The 20933-nt window shown below is 47.5% G+C and overlaps 1 protein-coding gene across 3 annotated transcripts in view; it reads left to right on the top strand.

Annotated features, from left to right (window-relative positions):
• SHANK2 (SH3 and multiple ankyrin repeat domains 2) overlaps positions 1–20933 on the top strand; it is a 391791-nt gene that overhangs the window by 125869 nt on the left and 244989 nt on the right. For all 3 annotated transcript variants that reach the window (XM_066583524.1, XM_066583525.1, XM_066583526.1), the window contains exon 11: positions 14359–14668. In XM_066583524.1, the coding sequence (XP_066439621.1) occupies positions 14359–14668 (310 nt within the window). The remainder of the gene's footprint in view (positions 1–14358; positions 14669–20933) is intronic.

Below are 20933 nucleotides of genomic sequence, written 5' to 3' on the forward strand. Positions count from 1 at the left end.
TCTTGCGATGTAAGAGCGATGATTATGAAACCAATGATTTTCAAAGGTTTCATACTCATTTGCGTTTTTGCACTGCAGCCTCGCAGCGCAGAGCAAAAATCTGCGATATCGCTCAGTGTTTTCAATGGGGCTAGCAGCGCTAGCCCCATTGAAAACATAGGGAGTACATCACGGACTTCTACCACAGCTGTCCCTGCAGGGATGAAGGAATCCTCTGTCACAGCTGTGGCAGAAGTCCAGGGATGCATTGAGAGCAGTGGGTTGCAGGCAACCCCCACAGCGATGATTTTTGGGGAAGGGCTTGAAATAAAAGCCCTTCCCTGAAAATCATCCCTAGCTTGTGAAAAGAAAATTAAAAATGATATTCTCACCTCTCCGCCAAATCCTCTATTGGCTCCCCGACACTGCTGTGAAGCTCTTCCAGCAGGAATCCCCACCTCCTGAAAGGGCTATGCTGATTGGCTCCGTGCTCAGCCAATTACATGCAGCGCACAGCCATTCATTGATGAAGTGACTGCTTTCAATAGTGACCCCTGTGGTAATAGTGTCCCCCAGTAGTGTTCCCGAAAGTAATTGTGCACTACTTAATGGACCCAGTAGTAATATTGACCCCCCTCCCCCCCCACAGTGGCTCCAGTAGTAATAGTGTCCCCCACAGTGGCCCTCAGTAGTAATAGTGTTTCCCACAATGGCTCTAGTAGTAATATTGACCCCCCCCCCAGTGGCCCCAGTAGTAATGGTGTCCCCCACAGTGGCCCCAGTAGTAGTAGCAGCAACCCTCGCAGTAGCCCCAGTAGTAGTAGCAGTGACCCTCGCAGTGGCCCCAGTAGTTGTAGCAGCAGCGACCCCCGCAGTGGCACCAGTAGTAGCAGCAGTGGCCCCAGTAGTAGCAGCAGCGACCCCCGCAGTGGCCCCAGTAGTAGCAGCAGCGACCCCGTCAATTACCTCCAGCCAGGCAGCGACCCTACAACCATTCAACCCACTCACCCCGTTGCTCCTGTCCAGTGGCATCTGCTCCTCGTTGTCTGCTCATTGTATAGACCAGCGTTTGCATGCAAGAATGCAGATGACGGAGAGGAGAGGTCAGGGGTCACACTAATTACTGCAGCGGCGGCTTCAGCTTGATAGGGTCAACGGAGCAAGTGAGTTGAATGTTTGCTCAGTTGCCCGGCTGGCTCACAGTTATTTGTTTTATACCAGCTATTATAGCATGGGCGGTAAAAAAGAATTACCAGTTGGGTGGCAACCAGTGGCCCCTTTGAGGTCCTGCAGACTGAGGCAGCGGGCTCTGGTCACCTCGTGATGGGGGAGCCTGTGGCTGGAACATCTCTCATTCAGCCACTGTCATTTAGCACATACAGAACTGTAGGGTGAATCCACACCCGTGGGATTTGTGGCGGACATTTCCACGGCCGCCCCGTCGCTCTGATTGTAGCTCGCAGGAATCCACGCGTTTACCGCCAAATGAACCTGATGTAAATGAAGGGAATAGATTTGCAGAAGTTCTGGCAGGTGTCACGTCACCCCTGGAAGGACGCGGTTATTTTGGTGCTCATTCTCTGCACTTGGAAATCACGTGTGGATTTAGAAGTGAAGTGCCTTGTTCCTGCCCGGCCCCCCTGTACCCGCCTGGTACCATTCATTCTACACAATGCCATCCAGATGGTAGGACCCCCGTCTCCCACCGCTCGCTCTTACTCTCCAAAACTGATGAATACCAATCCTTCCAGACCCGAGTGCTCACATGACTCGCTCTGTGAAGGATGGCAAGATGTTTGAGCGTCTCCAGTCGGCGCGCAGCCGATCCGCAGCTGACAGACAGGATATGGGGTGGGCTCTTCAGCAGAGTGCTGGGTTCGACATGCCCAGCGATGCTCGCTCTGCCACACTTCCCGGGAACTTGCTCCTCAATGTAGGCTGCGGGCAGCTGAAACTGATGGGATAGTCTTCCTCACTCCTCGCCGCTTCATTCCAAGGAAGATGAAGTCTTTGTTCAGTGCGTTCACAAAGAAGGAAGGTAAGCTGCAACGGGCTGGGGGGCAACCCGACTGCTTGCGGGGGCAACCTGCGCCCCAACTGCCTGCGATTGAACTTTGCACGGACTCGCCGCCTTTGGGCACTTTGGATAGTTTGCGGGATGATGAATAATAAATGGTTTTGTGCCGGGAAGGAGGCTGAAAAGCAGCGGAATGTAGTGCGACGGCGCCTCTTCTTTCTGAATGGGATTAATGTGTGATGAGGGGGGCTCGTCTCCATCCCGGGGTGTGGGAATCCGCAGATTAACCAGCCGCACGCTGAGAGTCATTCATTCAATAGGATTTTCTCACTGTGGAACTACAATTCCTACCAGCAGCAGCTGTAAACCCAAGTTGGGGCTTGCTGCGACCTGTAGTTCCACCGACCGGATCCGTTGCATCGACACTGAAACGGTTAATGACAGCTTGCTGCGACCTGTAGTGCCATAACAGCTCGCCACTGCTGGGACTTGTAGTTCACTTTGTTCCGTTTGATGACTCGCTCTCTTGCAATTATGCTGAATAGGTTTAATTAACGTATCGCCGGGACTTGTCGCTTTGAACGCAAACCAGTAAAATAGTCTGAGGGCTCATTCACACGGGCGGCATATTATGTGGTGCTGAATGCCCATTCATCTGTTTGGGGGGGTTTCTACGTGCATGCAAAAAAAATAAGGGCATATCCTATTTAGATCCGTATTACGGACTGAAGTAGCCCATTGAAGTCAATAGGATTGCGCAAATGTGCAGTGAATACGCAGGGCATACGTGGTCACTGTGTTTACGCATGAAATCAGTGGAGCGGCTTTTTTTTAATTTTCAAAAGCGTGTGTGAAAAACGCTGTTAATACGATCGCGAAAAATGTAAGCCGGACCAGAAACTGCTGCAGATACACGGACCGAAAACTGCCCCCCCCTTCCCTTCTCCGTAGGACTCGTTGACAGCAGCAGCTTGATTTCTGTTTGGAACTGATCCATTTTTCTTTGCAAATGGGACAGAAAAGAAGAATTCTAACGGAATCCGATTTAAAAACCTGACATTTTGTATCCATTTTCAGCGGATCTGTTCTGTATTCTCTCTAACCGTCCGCGCACGCTCATGTAAAAACGGATGCTTTAGATGGACATCAAAAGGGGAAAGTTCCGATACCCACGGACTATAATGTAGAAAAAAATGGAAGTGTCCTTTGCATCTGATTTCTGTTTTTCTCGCAGAAACAATTGCGCAATTTAAAAACTTAATTCAAACAGAACGGAGGCGAACTGAGCTGGAAGACTTCGGCTTCCAGTGAATTGTTGGTTTCCGTTTCCTCAGATAGGAAGGTTCTTACTACGCCGCTCAGTAGCGCTTGGTGTTTTGATCATCATCCGCCTGGTACTTGTAGTTCCACAGCAGCTGTGACATTCACTGACCTGATACACTGCATTTAGAATGAAACGGGCTGATAACTTGCTGGGACTTGTAGTTCCGCTGTTGCTGAAAAGCGGTTGGTCATTTGATCATAAGGCCTTATCCACGTTTGCGCTGCATATTACGCATAGAAAATTTGCGCACGCAGCGAGTAGGACCCAGTGATTTCAATGGTTTTCTTCCCATGAGTGTATTTTGCGCACAAGAACAGCTTATACGTATTAGACTAATTAATCTTAATTGCGCATCTTTGTTGCCCACACATACCAGCAGGGCATGTTTGCGCAAAAAATACAATTAAATATGCACAGACCCGCACGTAGCGCCACTGTGAAAATGTGTGGATAAATACGCTTGCACTCATGTTAAGCTGGCCTAACTTGCTGGGACTTGTAGTTCAACAACTGCTTTATAGCATCCAATGACTTGCTTGCTAATTAAAACACATTAAATGACACATTGCTGGGAATTGTAGTTCCACTGACATCCAATGACCTGATACACTGCAGTTAAAATGAAGCAAACTTGCTGGGCCTTGTAGTGCCATAACAGCTGTGTGACTGATTTCTTATGATGAGAGGAACATCTCAACGCAACCAGTGTGTAACATCCTGCTGGGGCCAGTAGTCCTACCGTTGGTCTGCAGCATCGGACAACGTGACAGATTGCTGGGAACTGTAGTTCCACTACTAAATCTCCGATGACCGTTTCACACGAGCGTTTTATCGTGGCCATCTGAAGCGTGGGACTCCAATGCATTCCTTCAGATGGACGATTTTTAGCCACTCCACAACTTTGCGGCTACAATAGTAGGACATCGGTGGCTAAACCGTGTCTTTTAGAAGATTTCACCCAACGGAAGGAATTCCGGGCTGCGTGGTATACATGCCGCACCCGATTGTGTGAACGGGCGAGAAAACGCGATGCGGACGGCCGAAAAACGCTTTGCCTGTGTGAAAGAGGCCTAATGGAGAGACCTGAAGTTCTTCAACAGCTCTGATGGCTTCTTGTGGTTATAATGACCCCAGTGGATAACAATATGCTGGGACTTGTAGTTCTACTGCAGCTTCTTAAGAGTTTAACCCATTTACCAAAACACTTCATTGCAGCCTGCTTGTACGTGTGGTTCCACAGAATGCGGGGATTTGGCTAATTCTGCTATCTCGGACCTCGCAGGAGGAGATCCAACCTTCTCCGAGGTCTGAAGTGACACTTGTGTGATTGGGGGACGGAAATCCCATCGGATGAGACAGAAGTCAGAGAAGCTAAACTCCAATTAATCACTTAGAAGAAAGCGGCCCTGATTGATCGTTAGTCATCAGTCTCCTGCGGTGTCTAATTATCACATGCATCATCAGACCGGCGAGCCGCACATCTACCCCGACACTCCAGAGGTAGGAGCCAGGCGCCTTCTTGTGGGACTATTGGCACCATCTGTAATCGCGCCGACGGCTATAGGGCCGCGTTCACACGACCGCTTTATTGCCAAAGTCGATGCGATTTTGAACATCTCGTCCCCCCAGCTGCAGGAATTGAAATGCGAGGCCGAATTTACTTCTGCAGCGTGTCAATTGTATCACCGTTTTCACTGCGGAATTAATCTCAATGACGGAGCGATGCCGCACAGAAACATGCAATAAACCCCGCTTCACAATCCGTAGCGAGTATAGATGCTGCAGAATAGCCTTATAGTCCCGGCCTTGGCTTCTACACATGGCAGATCAGGTGCGCCTGCACCTACAATATATTTAGGGCTGTTGACTCCTCTATAATTCTGATGAGGCCAGGCGCACAATAGCGTATTCTGGGGGCTTGCGCTATCTGTGTAATTTCACGGCCCCCCACGGCCCCGTTATAGCCCACGATCCATGTGAAAATGCTCTTGGCGTGTCCTATTCCTGCTCGTCTCATGGGCAAGCAGTGGTTCATGCCAACGCAGGTGAATGTTGTGTGTATCGGACTGGCGCTCGTGTGCTGCCCGATGCGGGCACAGATCACAGTTACCTAACCTTAGAGGTGTAACATAATAGCGTCTTTGAAGGTTACCACTTGGCAAATCCCTCAAGGTGCTAAAAGTGCCCGTTGTCCTTACGCCCATTTTATGACTGGTGAATAATGTGCCTGACATTCAGGAAGGTGAATGGCCATCATTGTGCGTTGGTGCAGAATTCTTAGTAGTTTGTGTTGCTTGGATGATGCTATGAAGATACGTATAGACACACAGGTGTAGCAGAGCGGAGCTTGTTATTTGTTGTAATCACTCACTATGCGGTGTTCCTACGGATGGTGCATTACAACTAAGGTGGCATTGGGTGATGGTGGCATGCCAACAATCCCAGTTCGCCTTGGCCAGGGTATTTAGACACAGGATTAGGTCAGAAACTGAGTCTCTAAGTCAGATCTCGCTCTGCATTAACACTACCATCATGCCAGCGTTTCTCCCATGCTGATTACTGCCGGCACCTGGACCTCTTCTTGGTTCAATCAACGACTGACTATGGCAAGTTCAGGTGCCAGTTGCTATCCGCATTCCTCCCCCTGCAGAATGCAAGGTAGAACCTCTGCTGTGTAGCAGCGGCCTTCGGCTCCATTCACACGAGGCAGTTCGGTTGCAATAAAAAACGCACCAAAAAGTGCATTCATAGAACTGAGTGCGTTTTTTGCCACATTTTCTCACAAACATGGTAAAAACACACAGGGTTTCACTATTTGGTGTGTTTTCTTTTTGCATCCGATCTGCCTGTGTGAATGGAGCCACATTAGGGACCGTCCACATTCTGCACCTAAGGACGTGGCTTATAATGCCGCTGTAGACCTATGCTACAAAACCCGCAGATCGACCTGCAGACTTTGATGCAGAGTTGATGCATTTTCAATTCCGTATGGAGACTTAGGTGCAGAATTTAGCGCATCTTGTAGTACGTAATGCAGGTAATTCTACCCATTTCCGAGCTGCGTTCACACTGGGGGAATTATTTGCTCAGGGCGCACCGCGAGGCGCGGCTCCAGCTACTGCTGTGGGATTTTGATGCAAAACTTTGGGTAGATTTACACAATTTTCAATTCCATATCAAAATCTGCAGGTAGCACAGGGGATTGTGGTGGGGATTTACTGCGTGCGCCAGGGTGGCTGGCAGCCTGACTCTGCCCGTGTGAAGATGCCCATACCTGCTGCAGATCAACAGTATTTGCTGGGCGGCACTTCAGCTTCAATGACAATTCAGGTGCTGCTCGGCATTTAGCCATGATCCTCATGCAGTTATAGCCGGTCACCCCGTTGCATGGACATCCTCCTAAAAGCAGAGAAATTGGGCCGGTTTTGGCTGAAAAGTGTGCAAAACCTGCAAGAGCGCAGTAGATGCGTCACCACCGCACTGCTGTAGATCCAGCGACGTCGCATCCATACAGGGGAGGTGCTGGAGACAAAGAAAAAAGATGGCGGCCATGGTCCACTGCTGGATGGCGAATGTACGGGTGCGACATCGGTTCACGTATCTCAGACGCATCATGCTTGCCCATGTGAGCGCACCCTTCGCTTCATTCAATGCGGCTAATCCACACTGCGTATGGACTACAGTGCGAATCACCCTCCTCATGGCTGGATCACGTATGTGATGTCGGTGGGGATCCCGTGTTACAATACACCATGTGAGGAGGGCCTACGGGCGCAGTCACATGGGGCGGCTTGATTGCAGTAAAAACCACAATAAGCCCCCATCGTGAAAGAAAGCATGTATTTTTGTGGCAGTTTTGCCTTGTTCGCGGTAAAGACAAAAACCGCCTTCCCGACATAAATGTATACAGTGTTTCTCCAGGGCAGTTTTGACGCTCTTTGCGCCCCCAGGGGGTTCAGACTTCTAAGTGCACAAAACTCGCTCCTCTGACATGATGGGATAATTCAGTAGACGGTATAGCGGGGGGTCCGGCACTAAGACCCAACTAACTGCCAAGATGAGGAGGCTGCGGAGAGTTATGCCCCTTTGGCTACTGTCAGCCTCTCTCATCACTCCGGAGAGGCGCCGTTGGGCCGTGCAGCCTGTGGAGAAGTCAGAGCCACAGTAGAATGGCGCTATTCCTGCTCCGCAGGGATATTGTTAACTGGCGCATTACTCTGGCGCCCCGCAGGGAACATCAGCAACAGTCAGAGGGCGAGAGTGAAGACGGGGTGTGGGAGGTGTTATCCGGGGGTCATCTGAAAGGGTCACTGCAGTAAGGGCTTATTCACATGAACGTATTTGCGTAGCGTATGGCACGAACCATACGCAGTGAATAGAACCCATTGATTTCAATGGCTTCACTCACATCCATGTGTTTTGTGCGCATTTCATCCGGGCAAAAAAATATTAACAGAGTCGAAAACTTTATATTGCGGAATCTTTGCTTGTTTCATTGTTTTTAATTGGTAATTAAGCGTTAATGGAGGCCGCCGGTGATGGAGGGCATGGGGACTGGTGGATTGCAGTGCAGCCAATTAAAGGGAATGTATCACCAATGTTTTTTCTTAACGAACTTAAGTCAATGAAACATTTTCAAATTTTTTTATTCGATCGTTTGTGTGTGACTGTGCGGGCGGCCATCTTGGCTATGCTGGAGTTAACAGCATTCAGAGAGATGCTTTACAGCAGCCTCCTAGGAAATACTGTAAGGATAATGGACTGGAGTGAACCCATTGACTTCTATGGGAGATTATTGTGGGCATGTTCTGTGCAGGCTGGGGGATGGTCACAAAACATGTGGGCATGCTTTATGACCTGCGTGGGGAGAGGAGGAGGTGAGCTGTGACATCGCCTTTTGTGAATGGTGGATCCTATGTTATTTATATAATGGTGTTGCCTTTCATTGTAATCCTGCCTGTGATGATGATGAGAATCTCTACAACGCAGGAAGTGTCAGAATCTTATTAGGTCTAGTGGTCGGTGCGAGAACTGCAGGATTTATTTCAAAATAAAACGTAGATGGTGACATCAACGATATCACTCAATAATCAAAATTTGTTTGAAGGGCTTGTCCAGTTGTAAACCATTGATTGTCTATACTCGGGCTAGGTCATCAATAGTAGATCACTGGGATGTCCATTGGCAGGGACCTCTGCCAATCAACTGTTCTCTTGGCCGATGCACTGTACTGATTTCTGCAAGAAGCTGACAGCTCCGTTCCCACTGCAGTGGCCAGGCTTGGTACTACAGGCCAAGCACCCATTGAAATGAATGGAAACTTGGCCTGAAATACCAAACCTGAGCACTGCACTCTGGGTAGGTCATCAATGGTTGTTGGTGGGGTTCACCGCTCGGGATTCACACTGACCAGCTGTTTGCCAAGCTTGCTGTCATTGCAGAGCGAGCCATAAGCAGACCGCTCTGTCTGTAGTTGCTTGCGTTGGTAATGTATGAAGTTCAATGGGAGCTATGCCTGCAATACCAACCCGAGCTTCTGGTTGAGGTGGATTGTGCTCGCAGCACAAGAGCGCTGTGAGACGCCTGCTGGGTATACAAAGACAGTTACTTGATCTTGCAAGAGCGGTCAAGCCAGAACGTTGTTGCCAAGTATTGAAACTTTGTGCCAATTTAGAGACCGTACTGCTGATTCAGCTGCCAAGTAAAGACTGTTAGGCCACTCTTGCACATCCGTTTTTTACCACATTTACTATGGCATTTCGAATGCCGTGGTAATCTCGGTATAGCGCTCCCGTTGATCTCAATGGGGCCTCGCAGACATTCACTCCAACACTACGATTTTCGAGTGCTGTCTGCTGTATTTTGCAGAGTTTAGCACAGCCCTATTGCCTCGGACCTGATGTCCGACAGCGGTGGCCCTATTATTGGGGTCTGAACGTGTATCCTGCATTGTTCTGCTGTATCTCAGACATCTATTATACTAATTTTGTTCACCTGCACCATAAGCCCCCTCGTACGTCCTCCTGTTTGCAGATGTGCTACATGCAGCCGGTTGTTCTTGAGTGTTGGGCATCCCATCCCTCCCGCTGGAGACGCACAAGCGTCTGTTATGCCATCTTGCTGAGATTACTTTATTACAGTACACCCTTCTGCATTAATCGGGGGGGGGGGGGGCCAGGGTCTATTTATTAATGTTCAGGCTCTTCTTCTTGATAAAGGTTTTCTGTCATTGCAGTACTCCTAGCCTCGCTAATAACAAAGGCAACCCAATGCCCATAAATCTGCTAGTCTTACCTACCCTTTGGGTTTTGCGTCTCTCTTACATAACCTACACTTGGACAATTAGGTAGTGCATTGGTATAATAGTAATGGGCCACAACGCCAGAACTCCATGTAAGTTGGCGTAGCCAGCAGTCAGTATTGCCACGCTACGTCACAACCCAATGTAAGTGAATGCAGCCTCGTAAGTTACTGCAACCCAACAACTGTAAGAGACCCCGAACCACTGGGTTTCTTTGACTGTCTCACTGGGTTGTGGCGACTTGCAGCCCTCCCGCGGGTGGCAATGAAGCATGATAATACTGTGTTTGGCCACGTGACATACAACCGTGAGGCAGTGTGTGCCCCCTAGTGATGCAGTCACATAGAGGGACCTGTCCTGGTTCCAGGCTCACTTTTTAAAGAGGTTCTTGAAGGATAGCGAACGCAGGATGCACTGAAGGTTTGCAACATTTTGTGCCCTATTATTGCTCCCCAATCTCCGATTGTGGTTGGCACGGCGCAGATCTGTCCAGGTGCAATGTGTGCAGGTAGCAGCGTAGATATGAGTAGGGACCCTCCCATTATGAAGCCAGTTTTGGTATTGAGGAGAGCACAGCCTGGTATGGTTCTCCCCTTCCATTATTTACTTGTTATCAATGCACTAGATGGGAAATTCCAGCGATCTGAGCGACTTCCAATGAGGTCTGGTCATCAGTGCTAGACTGGCCGGGGACGGGATTTAATTGCCAACAGTGTGGTGTTTTCTCATGTAACGGTGTGTAGGGTATACTGAGAATGGCGCGATCAAGGAAAACATTCACCAAAAGGGCATCCAGTGGACGGAAATAACTGATGACCAAAAAGGGTCAGAGGAGGATGTCAAGAATCGTTCCAATGAACAGGCCAAATTTGATGTTTGTACTCCAACTAATGTGCACAAATCACCGTTCCTTAGCGCAGATTGGCTATAAGACGACCAGTTCCAGCGCCATTGTGTTTAAGAGAAAGGCGAAACGCCAGTTGGCAAAACAACACAAACTTGTATTACTGAGCAGCGGAAAAGCATCTCCTGGTCAAATGGATCCAGATTTCTGTTGCCCCCTGCTGATGGGAGGTCAGAATTTGGTGCAAGCAGCATTAATCGCTGAGCCCTTCCTGTCAGCTGGTCAGAACATGTCAGTGCCTCCATCTAATCTGCAGCAACTACAAGAAGCTTCCTGTCCGCAGGGGCCAATATTCCTGCAGAACCATTTCATCACCCAGTGGAATCTATCTACGCCACAGTATATCGCAGAGTCGGTCCAACGTACTACTAGACGAGGACTCTAATGAAGTGACCATTCAGTGTGTGAACTTGTGAGCAGCGGGATCTATATCTACTGTTCGGGAAGTCATCTTGTATTTAGTAGTGATGATCAAGGAGTCGTTTTGTCCTTCTGTATTCCTGGAACTACTTCCCCAAACTATCTGATGGATTGTGGAGTTGTACTGAAGTCATTACTAAAGTCCCTGCTTTTTCTTCCTTAGCCCGGGAGCCGTCATACATGTTTGTAGGCCTCTGTGTCCAGCTCTGTGGACATCAAGTATATCGTGGCCCCACTGGTAACCGGTCGCCATCCCCTCTCATCACGCGTTCAGTACTTCTGCGTATCTGGTTTATTAGACTGCAGATCTATGAGATCCAACTTAAAAGGGTTTCTCTGAGCAAATCTGCTATAGAAAAACAACCTCTGGTTCCTCGCTGATTAGTCGCCGTTTGGTAGAGAGAAGAGCGCGGAGTATTTATAAACCAACAGCTTGCATTTCATCCGGTGAATTCAGCTGCCGCGTATTCATTCTGGAAACAAACCAGTCAGAGCGCTTGCTCCCCTCTACTTCCCATTCACTGCAGTAGAACATCACCGGCAGCGAGGAGGGTTTTTACCATGAATCATCTCAATACCAAAAGGCCTAAAAGGCTGCTGATAGTTTAATTTACAGTGTTTCTAGCATTATTAGCTTCCATGTGTCCTCCTTAATACTGCTAGAGGCGAACACTGGGCAAAATCGGTCTTCTTCCCCCTCTGGTAGCCAACAATACACTCTCCTACCTTAAGTAATCGGACACCTGAGTAAGAATCCTAAATGGTATTTATTTCCATATGTTAATACTTAGTGGGGCTCCTTTGGCCCTAATGACATTGGATACTCTCCGTGGCATACTTTTTACTAATGTCCGATACACTTCAGCTGGTATTTCTTTCCATTCATCCTGCAAACGTCTGGCGAGTTCTTTCTCAAAGATGGATGCTGTTCATATTTTCTGACTCAATGTTCAGTAGGTTTAGGTTGGTTCTCTGTGCAGTCGGTCCAATCATGGAACATCCATATCCTCAAACCAACATAAAACAGTGTTGGATGTGTGACAAGGCGCGTTGTCTTGTTGGAAGTATGGCCGACCATTCCCAGAGTAACACCACATTGTCGGCAGCACATTATTGTCTAGAATGTCAGGGTCACCTCTGTCTTCGTGGTTCTTGTTACTACAACCAACTGACCGAGACCATGCTACGTAACATCCCAGACCGTAACAGAACCTCCGTCGTATATAACTGTTGCCACAACACACTCAGACCGGCGGCGTTCCCCAGGATCCTCCACACCCAGGTATGTCCACCTGATGTGAAGACGGAGTAGCGCGATTCATCACTCCACAGAACGTTCTTCCATCGCTCAATTGTCCTACGCTCCTTGCACCATTGTAGATGAATCTATGCATCTTCTTTGAGAGAAATTGCCAGGCATTTGCAGGATGAATAGAGGGAAAGAGCAGCTGAATTGTATCACACATAAGTAAAAAGTGTGCCATCAAGATTATATGATGTCATTAGGGTCACAGGGCGCCCACTAATTTGATTCTTTCTCAGGTGTCCAATTGCTTTTGGTAGGCCCTTCTTACTGTCCTACAGAAGGCATCTTCTCAGCCGTACTGCAGAGGCTGCTCTTTCCCAACAAGCAGAAAGCTATGTCTATTGGCTGCCCTGCGGTGAAGAGGAGATCCCTATGCAGAGACCTGGCTGTGAGGGGAGTCACTGAGCGTGTGTCCTCCAGCACTCAACTCATTGGGTGGACGTGCGCATAGCTACTCAATGTGAAACCACCAGTAATGGCCGTACGATACAAGTCACTATACAACCTTCCACTGGATCGTTATTTTTAGGCTTTTTTACAACATGACATTGAATCGTGCAAAAACCACTTTTACACTCCGACATGTTGAGTCAAGAGAAGTGATCTTGGAAACACGTGTTAACCAAATCTTGGTCAACATCATTGGCAGAGACGTGGATGTGTGGGTAAACCAGTTAGGGCTTTGTGGCGATACTAATTTTCTGTACACCTAGATTGGCGCTTCCTGTATAGTCTTATTAGGTAATATGTGCCCCCCAAAAAAGCCAACTTATTTTGTGGGTTCATATATTGTTTAATGTATCCACTCAAGTAAAAAGGTACCCTTATGCCTGCAACATTTGTTAGGCTGATGAGTATTTCTCCCGACTCGGTTCAGCCAGGCATTCGTATGTTTTCCATTGTGAGAGTGGAGAAAGCCGCCACCATTTAGCTCTGGCTTATCTCCAGGACGGAAAAAGCATTGAGTATTGTAATTCAACTTGGCAGTTCCTACTTTCACCTAGCATTAGTTGGGGAGAAGTCAGGAAGCCCCATACACATACAGCAACCATCCGATCCCACTGAATTCAGTGTGTTCTGACAGATTTTCACTAATGTGTATGCAGGACCTTTTAACATGGTTATCCTATTTCTAGCTATTTTCCTGAAGCAGACAACTCTGTACATTGTGTAGTGGCCGGGGTTGGTACTGCAGGCTGTGTCCTAGTGAAATGAATTGGACTCAGTTTGCAGTACCAACCTATCGCATCTGCTGAGTTTAAAGGGGAACGAAAAAACCCAGAATTCTTCTATAAACAGATGATGATCACATAAAATCAGAAAAGGTACAATGCCCATTGTACTTGCGTCCTGCCGCCCCCGTATCTGCCCTTTCGGGTTCCTTGCCGGTCTTCGATTACTGGACTCTTATGTGGTTGAGCTCCAGTAGGCCTTGTTCCCATTGCTGCACACTTTATAAAAAGGGAATTTTTTGCACCTGGAAACAAAAATAAGTCCCTTTTTTTGGCATGTATGATTTATTCTCCCAAGGAAAACGGATGCCATAAAACCACATTTCTTGATGAGACGTAACAGTTTTTTTATTTTTTCCATACATGTATATGAAATAAGTTGCCTGCCGCTACACAACCAATCAGACTGTAAATACATGGAGCCCAACATTTTTGATGCACTTCTTGTTCTTCTTACCCCCCCCCCCCCCCCCCCCCCCCCTCCCCGCTAGAAAGAGGCGTGCAGATGCCATGTTTTTGCACTGGGAACCACACAGAACCTGGCGTTGATTTACCCGTGTCGGGTTGAATAAATCTTAGATTCCCCTCGGTGCGTTTCATTAAATTGTCCAATTTCGCACGTCTGTCAAAGCAGACAAGTGGATTTCTGTGCTCCCATGAGGGTGTTGTCACTTAGCCGTCCCGCTTTCTTGGCCTGGTTGTGCCATAAATCAGAGTGCAGGTGTTTAGCGGATGGCAGTGATGCGGATTGTGCCTGTACTATTCCAGCACGGACTTCTCGCAGCGACGGTACCCGCCTAATACAATCTGTGTATGTTATACTTAAGTCGTCTTTACACAATTTTATAACTATTTTTGTTTGTATTTCCTTCCAGTGCCGTTCAGGGAAGCGCCCAGCTACTCTCATCGGAGAAGGGGGCCACAGCACACCTTGACGGCACCCAGAGTCCTCCTTCGGTCAAATAGCGACAACAACCTGAACGTGAATAACATCCCTGAGTGGTCCGCCGCCGCAGCCGCCTCTTTACACCGCAGCCTTTCACCACAGCTACTGCAACAGATGCAGAATAATCCAAATGGAACTGTGAAAACTATTGGGAGTTATTCCCAAGTACCGCGCAGCCGCTCACCTTCCCTGAACCGCTTAGGAGAGGATGCAAAAAGACAGCAGCACAGACACATCAGGTACGTTCCCCATGTCCTGCCAAAGAACCCGCCCCCCCCCCCCTCCTTGTTGCGTCCACTTTTAACTGCATCGTTCACCTTGTTGTTGCACACGTATGATTAGTAAGATCTAACGGGTCAGTTATGAACCGGCCAACAAGAAACATTCTAGTAGTAGCAAGTCATGCAAATGGGGTCTTCTGCCGGACCTCCGGGACACATGGTGTCCAACGGGGGATCTTGTACCACTAAAACAAGTGTTTTTTTTAGTATAAAAATGTATTTTCTATATTTTTTGTAAATATGCTTAAAACCAGCAGAAACTGTCTCAGCTGCCTTCTTTTCTTGCATGCTAATTCATCTAACCACTGTGCATCTGCCTAGTTCTGCCAAAGACATTGGCCCACATTTACAAAGACGGGACTGCCTAGAGATGATGGAGTGATTTGCTCCAAATTTATTTAAAGGTGCACACCTCTTAATACATTTGGCACACTATCTAAGGGCTTATTCACATGTACATCATAGATTCTGTTTGGAGCCTGCATTGTAGATTTCATGCAAAATACCAGAAAAACGACTCTGAACATTTTTTTCGCACGAATAGGTTGGGCACAATGATGGCAAGCCTAGCATTCTGCCAGCAGTTAACTGTCCTAACTTCCTTGCCCTTGCTTCCAATGCTGCATTGCACTGTCTCTGGTACAATCAGCAGGGAGGCAGGATCTGATTCCGCGACACTTTGCTTTCCCAGGATGATTCAGCTATTCAGAGACGTTCTGTCCAAATGGTTAATAAACCCACTTTAGTGTGCGTGCGTGCGTGCGTGCGTGCGCACGCACAGACCTTGTAACAAGGAGAGGCAGAGACTGGGGAAATCGTTATCAGAGTGTCTGCAGATTGGTCAGCCTGCAGCCTCTGAGTGCAGGGGAGCTGTCTGTGAAGATAGCCCCTCCCCCTGTTGCTATGGAAACGTCCCTGTGTCCTTGTTACTACAGAAACTCTCTACCCAATGAAAAAGTGGATTGAAAAGAAGTTTGAAGGGAGCCCCCCAGTGGCAGCCACTCCGAATGTGATTTACGGTGGTAAAGCAGCAACCCTTTTAATGCAAGTGTATTAAATAAATAATGAGACTTACACAAGCTAGTAGATGAGCAGAAATTATCGGAAAAGTTAGTTTCTCTTTTAAAAAAGACTGCTCCACTCCCCTAACACGTCTGTTTTAGTAAATCCTTGAATTAGAGGTCTATGAAAAGACGCTCCAGAATTAGTAGATCATGGAAAATGCAAGTATTTATTAGAATGGTGAAGTCAGGTGAACAGAACACTGCCGTCTGTAACACAGTGGCCCAGTTTGGTAATGCAGCTCTCCAATTCATTTTATTGGGAGAGACCTGCATTACCAAACTACTCTACTGCGCTACAGACAGCGCCAGCTGCTCGGCGGGGTAGAAATTCACCAATTTGATAGCAGTAACATATCCTGAAGGTAGGTCACTAGAAGTCTTCGCCTCGGCAAATCCCTTTAAATGGATAAAAACCTGTGCGCATCTAGTGATACAACTCAAAGTAGTATGATAGTTTTGTTTCATAAAGCTGGGCTTGAAAATGAAGCATCTCACAGCCAAGAGCTGACGGGGCGGAATATTGCCATTTTGTAGTATTTAGCGCAGCGACTTGAGTCACAAAGAGGTACACGGAGATACTTGGATCATACGAGATGCTCGCTCGCCCTGGGGTAATCCTCTGCCTGATTCCCTGGGATAGGAAGGCCATTGATGGGTTGTCACTAGAGATGAGCGAGCGTACTCGGTTCGGGTGTTTTTGCACTCGAGCACCGCTTTTTCCGAGTAACTGACTACACGGACGAAAAGATACGGGGGGTGAGCGGGGGGTTGCAGAGGGGAGTGGGGGGGGGGGGGAGAGAGAGCTCCCCCCTGTTCCCCACTGCTACACCCCCCCCAACCCCCCCCCCCCCCTGCTCCACCACGCCTCCCCCCGAATCTTTTCGTGCAATAACACCCGAACAGAGTACGCTCGCTCATCTCTAGTTGTCACCTTTTGGCAAAAGCTAGATCTCACTGAAGGAGGTGAATACGGCTTATTTCCTCTACAACATTGAATGTCCAATAGATTTATTTTTTCCTTGACTCCTGGAAAAGCCCTTGCTGACATCCGCCATACATGCACAATGGGTGACGGATGTCCGTGGATGGAACAGGCTTGGTAGCCGAGGCCTCCCTGATTTGCAACGGGTGTCAGTTGTGTTTAGCTGCTGACACTCAGCTGCAATGGCCAATGTCTGAGAACTCTGAACTCGGCCTTTTAACTATTTAAATGGACAGACAGAGGGAGGAGGAGCACCGTGTCTCCCCGAATAGGCCCTATGCGATGAGATCAAAAGGTGCTGTTCATTTGCCATGGCAACCAGGGGTCTAATGAAGGCCACCAGGTCCGCCATAGATTTGCGCTTATTAAGCCCTGCTTATGGCAGGGCTTGAAGGGGTTGTCCAGTTGTAAACTATTAATGGCCCATCCTTTAGGATAGGCCATCAACAGTAGATCAGCAAGGGACTACCACATGTAACCCCCGCTGATCAGCTGTTCTCTCGGCCAGTATGTTAGTTTCTTTCATCTGATTTCAGCAGGAAGCCGACAACTCTGTTCCCACTGCAGTGGTCAGGCTGGGTATTACAGGCAAAGCTCCTATTTATTGCAATGGGAACTTAGCCTGCAATACTAAGCCTGGCCACTGCAGTGAACATGGAGCTGTCTGCTTCCTGCAGAAATCTGATAAAAGGAACAAACACACTGAAAAAAAAAAAAAATATATATATATATATATATAAAGTTAAACCCTTTTCCCAGTTGTCTCATCAAAGAAATAAGAAAAAAAAAGTATTGCCTCTGCCTCATTTGTAAAACTCTAATTTGATTAAAATATCACATTAATAATCCTACATTATGAATGCTATTAGAAATAAGAATGGGCAATGCTAGAATTTAGCTTTTTTGGGTCATCGTATCTCCAAGAAAAAAATTTGAATGAAAGGCAATGAAAAAAATTGCATGTTCCCCAAAATGGTACGAATAGAAAATACTGCTTGCCCGGCAACAAAACGAGCCTTCACACAGCTGCATTAATGAAAAAAGTTATGTGGGTCAGAAGAGGGCGACAGAAAGCAATTAAAAAAAAATTAGTACAACCTAAAACTATACAAATTTGGTATCGCCATAATCACACTGACCCACAGAATAAAGTTAGTTTTTTCTTCCACCCCTTGAATTCTGTAAAACAAAACCTCTGTAAAAATGGTCAAATTGCTTTTGTTCATTTCATCCCATTTACATTTTTTTTAACATTTAAACAAGCCCTCATGTAAATGTCATTGGAAAAATAAGTTATGCATTTTTACAAGTGGAGATAGACAAAAGTGAAATAGGTACAAAAGTGGTAAGGGGTTAAAACATGTATACAAAGGGGGGGGGGGGCTGATAATACTTTGGCTTTCCCCAGAAAGAAACGAGATGGGAAGATGAGGCTTTACATTTATTCCACATCCTCTCCACTGATGCCAACACACTTCTTTCATCGGTATTCCAAGTTCTGTAAGCCTTGCAAAAAGAAGGCTTTCGGTTGTGCCTCAAACCAGTCATCTGTAGCAGCCATGGCATCAGAAATGGTGTGACATTTGGTCCCCTTGAGGTGTTTCTTCAGGTTTGGAAACGGATGATAGTCTGAAGGAGCTAGGTCTGGTGAATAAGGTGGGTGGTCAACCAGCTGGAAGCCTGGCTCCACCAGTTTTGCCGCCGTCGCTTGTGCAGTGTAAGCGGAGGCGTTGTCTTGCAGGAGCAAGATTCCTTTGGACAGCTTGCCGCGCCTTTTGGTCTTCAGAGATGCCTTCAATTGGTCCAAAAGTTCAATGTAATCTCTTGCATTGATGGTGGAACCATTTTGAAGGTTGTCCACTAGCAGCATGCCCTCCTTATCCCAGAACACAGACGCCATCACCTTATTGGCTGAGGACCACTGGGCCTCCACTCTGACTGCTCCCCCTAGTGGTGGCCGTATATATCTGTACACAGACGCCATCACCTTAGTGGCTGAGGACCGCTGGGCCTCCACTCTCTGACTGCTCCTTGGTTTCAGGGTCATACACATAAACCCAGGTCTCATCCATAGTGACCGGTCCATCCAGGAAGTTCTTATCAGTCCGGAAACGCTGACAAATGGACCGGGAAGTTTTCACTCGATGCTTTTCTGATCTGTTGTCAGATATTTGGGGACCCACTTTGCAGATGGCTTCTTCATGGATAATGACACAAACACGTTCACCAGAAACCCCCATGATGTCGGCTATTCCTGCAGCTGGCCGATTCTCCAGTATGAGGTTGTGCGCAGCATCGACGATCTCCGGAACAACAACCTCTCTCGGTCGTCCAGGACGTTCCCCATCATTGGTGCTGAAGTGGCCCGTCAGTTCTTAACTGTACAATATGAAGGGCATTGATCCCCCAATGTCTGCGACAGATCACCATCAATATCCTTCGTGGAAACAAGAATTTTATCACTCCTCCGCTCTCGTTTGCGGTGAATATCGCCTTAGACTCCGCCATTTTGTTTTCCCGCGTGCCGAGATCACTGTTGCCATAAGCTACAAACACAAAATTTTGAAAACTTGTATTAGACACATAAGGCTTTCATGTGATGTAACATTCGTTACCATAGAAACAAAAGAACACAAAGCCAAAGACTTATCAGCATCCCCTCGTATTAAACCCTAGGAATTGTGCCACTCTTATCCATGGCCTCTGTCTGGTATTGGAGCTCAGTCCCATTCACCTGAGTACTGCAATACCACACACAGCCCATAGAGTGGCGTTGCATAATTAAAGGGATCCTCTGGTTTCAGGATAAAATTTTGTCCTTGGACAGGAAGGAGCGGTTATACTACCTGCTGATACTCTTTTGTGCTGGTCCTATTTTCAGCTGTCCAAAATGACTGACACAATCTTCAGACTACCTAATCCCCACAATACATTGGTAGTGTTAAACTGCTACAAGTGGGCAGCGACTAACAGAATGGTATAGAACAAGGAGAAATGCAAAGGTCCTGAAGGTCCCTTCCAACGGTACCATTCTATGACTCTACTAATGCACAATACATGCTCTCTGTTTGGCCAGCACTGCTCAGATGATCAGTTCTATCAAATCAGAGAGCAGTGCACAGTGTTCATTAGGTAGTGAGAAAATTGCAGTAGCCTTGGATCGCCAAAATGTGATCGAAAACTGATGGTTTGGTGGGCAATCGGCAGAGAAGAACAGCAGCAGGTAATCTACAACCACCATCTTCGGTCCCGGGACAGAGTTTTGTCCCACATTGGACTTTGACTTGCTTTACATTTTTGGTATAAATTATTGATTTACGTGATTCTGTTTGTTCCCCATTTGCTCCAGCCCTTCGTGGAAATAATAGGTGCAAAAAATAATTTTGCTGTTCAATGCATTCAAAAAGTTAGGGTCGTTAAGCCAACAAATACGCCAAATTGCATTAATGAGTTAAGATTGATGAGGGAAAAAATTGCCTTCGCTTCTAGTAACCTTCCCCGTGTGATTGCTGAGAGATTAAGTATAAAAGCAACCCACATGGGCAGATTTACATCTGTGGCGCTATTTTTGGCTGAGTTAATTTTCGGCGGTGATATTTATATGTTAATGTATTCCGTCTTTAGCCCTTCAGTAAGAGCTGAAACATTCATACAGCAGTAAATGGACAGCGAGAAATGAAATGCCAAACAGTCTTTCCAGGGACATTGTCTTCTGAGGACGGCATTCCTGCGCCACGCATCTTTAATGCATGCAACGTCTCGCCGCACGCAGGGTCCTGCTTGTACATTAACTCGGCAATGGGATGAAAGTGCTGGTGGATAGAGAGTCTTGCGCTGGAGACTGTTATTGGATGAATGAGGCCCTATTACTGAAAAGTAGGTTTAAGGTGAAGCTGGTTCATTGACAGGTAACATGTTATTAGCCCAGCTGGTACTGCACTGCATCACGCATGGTGCCTAGCTGGTACTGCACTGCATCACGCATGGTGCCTAGCTGGTACTGCACTGCATCACGCATGGTGCCTAGCTGGTACTGCACTGCATCACGCATGGTGCCTAGCTGGTACTGCACTGCATCACGCATGGTGCCCAGCTGGTACTGCACTGCATCTCGCATGGTGCCCAGCTGGTACTGTACTGCATCTCGCATGGTGCCCAGCTGGTACTGTACTGCATC

Source organism: Eleutherodactylus coqui, chromosome 11 (assembly GCF_035609145.1).
Source record: "Eleutherodactylus coqui strain aEleCoq1 chromosome 11, aEleCoq1.hap1, whole genome shotgun sequence".
Classification (NCBI taxonomy): Eukaryota; Metazoa; Chordata; class Amphibia; order Anura; family Eleutherodactylidae; genus Eleutherodactylus; species Eleutherodactylus coqui.